Here is an 8,810-nt window from a genome sequence, read left to right on the forward strand (position 1 = left end):
TCGTCCTCCTCCTCGTCCTCCTCCTCCACCTCGTCCTCCTTCTCATCCTCCTCCTCATCCTCCCTGTCCTCCTCCTCATCCTCTTCGTCCTCCTCCTCCTCCTCGTCCTCCTCCTCTTCCTCCTCCCTCTCCTCCTTCTCCTCCTCCTCCTCTTCCTCCTCCTCTTCCTCCTCCTCCTCCTCTTTATACTACTCCTCCTCCTCCTCCTTATCCTCCTCCTCCTTATCCTCCTCCTCTTCGTCCTCCTCCTCCTCCTCCTCGCCCTCCTCCTCCTCCTCTTTGTGTGGTTCTCAATATTCAATGACTCTAAGATTCCAGGAACCTGGAACTCTGGGATTCCATGTCTCTGTGACCCCATGGATGGATTCAGGACTGTCTCCAAGGCCACAATGGAATGTTGGTGCCAGCGGGATGGGCTGCAGTGCAGGGGCACCAACAGCTGAGAGGCGACTGAGCTGCTGCAGCTGCTGCTGCTGCTGCTGCTGCTGCTGCTGCTGCTGCTGCTGCTGCTGCTGCTGCTGCTGCTTGTGGGGGTGCTGTTGGCAGGGGCAGGGCTCTGGTGTGGCTGAGCATTGCCATCTCAGCCTGCGAGCTCCTGGGAGTTCAGTACAGGGCCAGGACTGACCCAGGTTGGCACTGCACTTGAGGACAGACACAGAGAATGGAAAGTGCCCACAGAGTGGTTCCGAGCAGGTCTGTGGGATGAAGGAGGGAGGGAGGATGAATTCCCTGCCCAAGGCTGCCAAGGGAAGGCTTTGGGAGGGAAAGCAAGCCTTGACCTGACACTAAGTCCTTCAAGGGCTCAGTTGCCCACGCTGAGCAGGATTTCATCGCGCAGAACTGACAGGGCCAGATCCAGGGATGGGGAGGACATCGAGGCAGGCTTCAGGTGAGCAAATTCTGCAGTGCTGACAAAGAGAGAGACTACAGCCAGGTGAGGGAGGCAGGTGGAAAAGGCTTTGTGCCATCCCTGCTCAAAGGGGATCCTCAGCACAGCCCTGATGATCTGTACATAGGAGAAAACAATGAACACAAAACAACAAAATGATAAACTGCTAGTAACCACAAGAAGCCCAAGTTCCCTGAGGTGGGAATTGGAGCAGGAGAGCTTGAGTATCTGTGGGATATCACAGAAGAACTGGCCCAGGACATTGCCATGGCACAGGGGCAGGGAAAATATATTGGCTGTGTGCATCAGAGCATTGAGAAAGGCACTGGCCCAGGCAGCTGCTGCCATGTGGGCACAAGCTCTGCTGCCCAGGAGGGTCCCGTAGTGCAGGGGTTTGCAGATGGACACGTAGCAGTCGTAGCACATGATGGTCAGGAGGGAATACTCTGCTCCAAGGAAGAACAGAAGTAAAAAGAGCTGTGCAGCACATCCTGAGTAGGAGATGTTCCTGGTGTCCCAGAGGGAATTGTGCATGGCTTTGGGGACAGTGGTGCAGATGGAGCCCAGGTCGCTGAGGGCCAGGTTGAGCAGGAAGAAGAACATGGGCGTGTGCAGGTGGTGGCCGCAGGCTATGGCGCTGATGATGAGGCTGTTGCCCAGGAGGGCAGCCAGGGAGATGCCCAGGAAGAGGCAGAAGTGCAGGAGCTGCAGCTGCCGCGTGTCTGCCAGTGCCAGCAGGAGGAAGTGGCTGATGGAGCTGCTGTTGGACATTTGCTGTGGCTGCACATGGGCACCTGTTCATGGCGAAAGGACAGGGACAAGTCAGGAGAGGCTGCTTGGAGCCAAACCTGGGCCATTCCCTGCAGCCTGTCCTGCTGGGACTCACCCACCCTTGTTCCTACTCTGGGAAAACCTTCACCCAGGTCCCTGCCTGAGCTCCAGTTGTGCTGGCTGAGTGTGCCAGGAGCAATCAGGGCTGTGTGTGGGGGCTCTCAAGGAGCCATCCCTGCCCTGCTGCCCTAGGTTTGTGGCCATTTGGCAGAGGGACAAGGGTGGATATTCAGGATTTTTCAGGGGAATCACTCCTACTGCAGAAAGGCTTGCTACCATCTGCACTCCCAGGTCAAAAGGATGGAAGGAGATGGTTTTAGGAACTGTGTTCCTACCCACACACCATTTATGGCTCTCTGAGGTCAGAAATCCCCAGCTTTCCTGCTGCACTCAGAGTTTGCCACTGAGAGATGTGAGGCAAAGGATTCCCTGTGGCTGAGGGAAGGTGAGGGGCTGGATGGGCTTGTTCCCCCAGCACTGCTCTGCTCAGCCCCCTCTGCTTCCCTGAGCATCTCCCTGGGCCTGGACATCCCCTCCTGAGAGGTGCCTTGTCCCTGCCAGTGCTCACAGAGCCCATCCCACCCTGTGTGCCCTCGGCCCGGCCCTACAGAAACCTGCCTGTGTGCAGGGCCCTGGCTGGGGCAGGCTCTGTGTGCAGCTGGGCAAGGGCAGCTCAGGAGAGCCCTGCTGGGCCCTGCAGAGGTGATGCTGCTGCTGCCCAGGGCTGAGGAGTGGCTGAAGGCCCTTTGGGAGGCTCCCAGCAGAGACACTGACCAGCCAAAGTCACAATTCTGGAGTCTCTGTACATGTTCAAACATTCCTTTGATGATTCTGTGTGTTCCTGTTCTGCTCAGAATGTTCTGTGATTCTGGGATTACAATTCCTGTTCTGCTTCTCTCATCCCCCTGTTGTCTATAATCAAAAGAGAAAAAAAAGAACCCTTGCAACAGTGTTAGAACAGTGAAGTTAAAACCAGACCTTTATAGGAAGCTTCCAGGTGTCCCAGTGGGGATGGGGCACACCCAGCCCCTGATTTCAACAATTTGTTAATGTTGATTATTTAGGATATTTAACAGGAACATCCAATGGGAGATTCAGTACCCAGTTACACACCAGACAGGAATCTGCAAAGGAGGGCTAAAGCCTCCTGTGCAATGGAGAACGGCAAACCCCCCTCCCTCTGAATTACCAGGATCTTTAAATTAAAAGGCTCTCAGGCAAAGATGTGGGAATGGGGGTAACAATTCTTTACTAGGAGAAAACTAGACAACAATTTAAAAAGGCAAATGCAATCGGTACAAACAAAACCAGTGAAAAAGTCCAGAACCTGAGGATTCGGGGTGCCAGTAGCAGTCCTGCTGGGTTGATTGCTCCCCTTGCAGTGGTTGATGAATTGCAGCTGCAGTGGTGATCTTTTGAAGGGTATAGTTTTCCTCTGGAGATCTGGTGGCAGTGGGGACGGTCTTCCTCTGCACCGGGGTTGCCTCCGAGCTCCGCCGCCGCCGCCTCCCCGGCTGTTTCGCTGCGAGATCCCGCGAAGAAGAGAGAGGGAGCTGCTTCTCTGGCAATCCCCCAAAGTAAAGAGCTGCTCTGTCCCCAAAAAGGTACCCCCTTATATCCAATAAAAGAGTGCTTGGCTTCCCCCCTCTGGGTGGAACATCTCACAATAGGATGGTGTTATGTTACCAGCCCTGCATTGAATCAGTCAATGGCCCATTAGCAAACCATTACCTCTTAGGAGCAAAACCAGTTCTTGGAAAAGATAACAAAACCTGCCCAACAGGTTTGCCTTCAACAGATGGCAAATAGAATACAAGCTTATCTTACAACCCAGGACAGATGGACAAATCCTGGCTTGGGGGAAAAACAAAGGGTGAGCACCTTGGTCCTGCTGCCCAAGTCCAGCTCGAGAAGTCACCACCCTGTTCACAGTTGGATGGGCCCAGACTCTGCTCATCTCCAGAGTCCCCCACTCCTCCAGGCTGCTGGGATCCCCCAGCTCCAGGATTGGCCATTGCTGCTCTCCCCACTCCGATGCCAATTGGAACCCCAAAACCAATGTCCCCCCCAAACTGTTACCACTGCCCCAGCCGGTACAGAGATCGCTACAGGAACCCTTCACAAGTCTCCAAAGGGGCATCTGCGTCTCACCTTTGGGGCAATGCAAGATCCAAATATCCCTTTCCCTGCAAAAAAAAACTCCCAGAAATCCCCCAATGCATTTGGGGTGAGCTCCCCCTCCCCACTTACCTGCAGGATCTGGGGGAGTAAATGCTGCCCTGACCAGGGGAGCTGCAGACTCAGCAGAAGGGCAGGCAAACCATGTGGATCTGCTGCGGTTCCTCCTCTTCCTCCTCCTGTTCCTGTTCCTTCTTTTCCCTAACCTCCTCCTCATCTCTCTCTCCTCTTCCTATTCCTCCTCCTCCCTGACCACCCCAGATCCCCCTTTCCTACCCACCTCTCCCCCATGGCTGCAGCACCAGTGTTTGGATAGAGGGAACCTCCCATGAGCCCCCCAGGTATGGGCAGGGGGCTTGGGGACCCACCCAGTGCAGATCCATTCCCCCCTCCCAGAGCCTCACGGAAATCACTCCAGGGATCAAGCGATGGGGACACTAAGGGATCCCCATGGAACCACCCATTTTTGATCCCATCCCCACCCTTCCCTCCCCACTCCCATTGTTCCCCCAACCCAAAGACCCCTCCCAACTCAATCTGAGGGTCCCATTCCTCTCCTGGTCAGAATCCTCTTTTCCCCTGCTCTCCCACCCCTTCCCCATTGTGCCTCCAGCTCTACCTCTCACCCCGGGCTTGGATTTGGGGATCCAGGCCCCTCCTGTTCAGTTTGAGGATCACATCCCCCCTTTCCCTCAATTCAGGCAGCTCCTGGAAGCTTTTTCCTGGGAGGAATCCCTGAGTTTTGGGACTTTTAGGATGTAGCTTAGGAGGAGAACAGCTCTGTCGGGCTTTCCCCTCCCTGTTGTGGCCCCTCAGCTGTCCCCGACACCCTGGGGGTGTTGGGATTTCCCTCCTAGGGACAAGGATGTTCATCCCCTTCCAGGAGCCCAGTGCCCAGCTGGGGCTCCAGGTCAGGGGTCCTTGAGCAGCTGCCCCAGAACCTCCACCAGGTTCTCCCAGTGCAGCCGGAGCCGCTCGGCCTGGGCTCCCCAAAGGCCTCAGCAAGGTCCAAGTCCTGCCCAGGAACCCTCAACTCCCTCAAACCCAGCATCCCCCTCATCCCCTGCAAGTTCCTCCCATGGCACCGGCCATGGCCATGTCCCCACTTGTCACTGGCCATGTCCCACCATGTCCTCACCCATGGCTGTCTCCCCACCATGTTTCCATCCCTGTCACTGTCCCCCATGTCTCCATCCATGCCTGTGTCTCCCCATGTCCCTAGGGATGGCCCTGTCCCCCTCCATGTCCATGCGTGCCCATGTCACTCTCCATGTCTAATGCTTTTTCTCTTTTTGAGCCTGGTCTTATAAGCTCTCAGAGATAAGCATTATACCCTTGATAGCTCAGCTACCTCAGGTGGCATAAAACAAGCAGGATGGCTCATGTGACAGTGTTGGGAATAAAAAGTTTTAATAAAAGGCAAAAATAAAAAAGCTTTTTACAGAGAAAAGCCAAGTCAGGGCAAGAGGTTCTTGCTCTTACTAAAACACTTCACAAAAGCAATTAACTTATTTTGTTCTCTTCTTTTCTAGGGAATTGCTTAGGTGGGACTTTTTGGCTCCTGTCCAATTAGCTACCCTTAAGTTTGAGGTGAAGTCCCCAAGGTCCTATGAGGTGTCTTTCAACCAAATTGAGGAGAGAAACACCTGGCCTTTTGTCCTTTTTAAGGGAACAAAAGGTTAACTTGTTTACTCTGTCAACAGAGGGCACATTCTTACACGTGTCCCACCATGTCTGTGTCCTACCATGACCACATCCACTAACTTAGTTCAATGTCTATTTTTACTTCAATATTGGATATTTTCAAGGGATAAAGAGAAATGAAAACAAAATCAAGGCCAAAAGAAAAAGACTTCCATGTCCATGCCGGCTGAGGATCCACGTGCTTGGGTGGAGGGAAGAACCTTTTTGGTGGAGTTTCTACCCCATTGTCTCCAAAATCTTGGTCTTTTCCCCAGTTTTTCCACCATCTGGCTGCAGAAGACACCCTTGGGCAATAGGAAATCAAAATCGTGGAATCCCTGAAGTTGGAAAAGACCTTGTCCTGGTTCAGAGCAAATTTGGGAGAGAACCTCCAAAGGGATTCCTCTGGAAAGCAGATTCAATTGGCTCCTCCCCCAGCCAGTTTGGGAAAAGTATCTCCTTGGAGAACAGTGGAAAAAACTGTTTTTTAAAGAATAAAACCTAAACAATATTAAACAATAAAACCTCTTGCTGCTCTAAAAGATAGACAAACTCAGGAAGTCCCTCCGTGGGTTGTAGCTCAGCTCACTCAGTCTCTTATCAGTCCCTCCGGTGCTGGAAATGCCACAGTCCAGGCCTGGCCCGCTGGGCCACAGGTGTGAGCTGCCGGTGCTCTTCTGGGTGTTCAGGCCAGAGCAGGTTTAAACAGGTCCAAAGAAAAGGGAAAAACAGCCACAGTCCAGGGAACTTCTCTGCCACAGCTAGCTAAAACTAATTAACAGCAAAGGAGAGCTCTGTACCTCTGTCTGTCCATCTGCAGACAACCTGGCCCAGGAGCAGGAATGTGGAGGAGTGCAGTTTCTGAAAACAAACTCTACCCTTCTCTCCCTCCTTTGCTCTCGGAACAAGTCTTAAAGGTGCAAAAATTATAATTCACCATAAACACAACAAACAACTGGAGATACAAGCATCATATAGTCAACCTAGGACATACCTCCAAGACCATTCAGTATTCCTTGATGCCACCAGAATATAGGATTGAGTGCAAAAGATTTTATGGAGTTGGAAGTCATTAAATCTGCTCTCCCCAAGGAATTCCCATTGTTGGTCTGTGCCCCAGTGGATGTTCCTGCCACTGGCTTTATCTAGGTGCCCACAGGGAACGAGGAAGATGTGGAGCCTCCCAGCCAAGTGTCTTCCCAACACAGATAACCAGGCCCATAGATCACCAAGACTGCCCAATGAAGGTCACTGAGGATCATCCAACGTGGATCCTCCCATGGAGGATGGAGCTGGAGCAGCACATGAAGCTCTTCCTGCACTCAGGGCACTTACAGGGCTTCAACCCATTAGTGGCGCCTCCGTTGGTGTTTGATCAAGGCTGATCTCTGTGAGAAGCTCTTCCCACACTTCCCACACTCGTAGAGCCTCTCCCCGGTGTGGATGTGCCGGTGCACGGTGAGGTGGGAGTTGTGCTTGAAGCCCTTCCCGCAGTCGGGGCAGCGGTAGGGCCTCTCCTCGGTGTGACTCCGCTGATGTACGAGGAGACTGGAGCTGATCCGAAACCTCTTCCCACACTGGGGACACTCGTAGGGCTTCTCCCCGCTGTGGATGCGCTGGTGCTTTCTCAGGTCTGAGCACCACCCATAGCTCTTCCCACATTCCAAGCAGGTGTAGGGCCGTTCCCCAGTGTGGATCACCTGGTGCCGAATCAGGGCTGAGCTTTCTCTGAAACTCTTCCCACATTCCCCACACTTGTAGGGCTTTTCCCCAGTATGGATCTTTTTGTGTTCCGTAAGCTGGGAGTTGAGGCTGAAACTCATCCCACACACCCCACACTCGTAGGGCTTTTCTCCAGTGTGGATCCTCTTGTGTCTCCTCAGGCCAGAGCTGTGCCTGAAGCTCTTCCCACACACCCCACACTCATAGGGTTTTTCCCCAGTGTGGATCCTCTGGTGTTGCATCAGGTAGCCCTTCTGGCTGAAGCTCACCCCACATTTCCCACACTCAAAGGGCTTTTCCCCAGTGTGGATCCTCTGATGTTGGATCAGAATGGAGTTCTGGTTGAAGCTCCTCCCACACTCCCCACACTCAAAGGGCCTCTCCCCGGTGTGGAATCTCTGGTGAAGTCTCAGGCTGGAGCTCCAGCGGAAACGCTTTCCACATTCCTCACACTCGTAGGGCCGTTCCCCAGTGTGGATCACCTGGTGCTGGATCAGATCCAAGCTCCGCCTGAAACCCTTCCCACATTCCAAGCACTTGTGGGGCTTCTCCCTGCCACGAGGCTTCTCCACCAGCTCTGAGCTCTGGCTGGATCTCTGCCCGCCTTCCTGGTTCAGGGGGGCTCTTTCCTCCCTGCAGCTCCCTGGGCTGGGTTTGCTGCCACTCCTTGTGCGGGATCTCCAGGGCTTTTCCTCCTCCTCCATTTCCTCCATTTTCATTCCTCCCCGGGAATGAAAAATCCTGGTCTGGGGGAAAAAAAAAAGAACAGAGCATCTTGGACTGGGAGTTCCTCCTGTCCCCACTTCATCTCACCAAGTCATTGGGCATTGTGTGTCTATAAGAACCTCCAAAACACCAAGGTTCAGCATAAAAATCCTCGAAACTTTAAGACACAGATCAAAACCTCCCCAAACATCAAGATTCAGTAAAAAATTCCTCCAAAACATAAAGATTCAGCCCCTAAAAAAAATAAAGCACCAACATTTAACCCAATAAAGCTGAGAAATGCCATGACTCACCCCTGTGAAAATCGTGGAACCCCTCAACAGTCACCTGCTGCATGTGGGGTGGCAATGCTCCTGGGGCTAAGGGGAGGCTATAGATACAAGGAGGGATGGAACCTTGTGGTGATCCTTGTTTCTGCTCCTCCTCCTCCTGTGTTCTATTCTTCCTCACACTCCTCTTCCTCTTCCTATTCCTCCTTCTCCTGCACAATCCCACCCTCTCCTGCCACCTGCATCCTTTGACCATTTTGTTCCTCAAGCCTGCTTCTCCTTCCCTTCTCCTCCTGGCCCCAGGCCCAGCACCCACTGCCGGCTCCCTCTTCCCCCCAGCCCCACAGCATCCCAGCGCAGGGGCAGGGATGGAGCTGGGGCAGGTCGGGCTGGGGCAGCGCTGGGCTCTCGGCCGCTCCCGCCCGCACTCGGTCCCCACTGCAGCCGCTCCCGCCAGGACAGCGCGGGGGAGCCCGGCCTTGGCGCTGCCCCACTCCCACCTCCCCAAATTC

The 8,810-nt window shown here is 53.8% G+C and overlaps 1 protein-coding gene across 1 annotated transcript; it reads right to left on the reverse strand.

The window, feature by feature from the left end:
• Positions 1-5,283: 5,283 nt before the first annotated feature.
• LOC146764046 (uncharacterized) lies at positions 5,284-8,400 on the reverse strand. The gene has a single exon (XM_085565562.1). The coding sequence runs from the start codon at positions 8,020-8,022 to the stop codon at positions 6,931-6,933; it is 1,092 nt and encodes a 363-aa protein (XP_085421688.1). The 5' UTR covers positions 8,023-8,400; the 3' UTR covers positions 5,284-6,930.
• Between the last annotated feature and the right edge of the window lie 410 nt (positions 8,401-8,810).

This window comes from Lonchura striata, chromosome 36 (genome assembly GCF_050655825.1).
Source record: "Lonchura striata isolate lonStrDom1 chromosome 36, ASM5065582v1, whole genome shotgun sequence".
Classification (NCBI taxonomy): Eukaryota; Metazoa; Chordata; class Aves; order Passeriformes; family Estrildidae; genus Lonchura; species Lonchura striata.

Coding starts and splice junctions, on each gene's coding strand:
- LOC146764046 (XM_085565562.1), bottom strand. CDS start 8,022: ATGAAAATGGAGGAAATGGAGGAGGAGGAAAAGCCCTGGAGATCCCGC.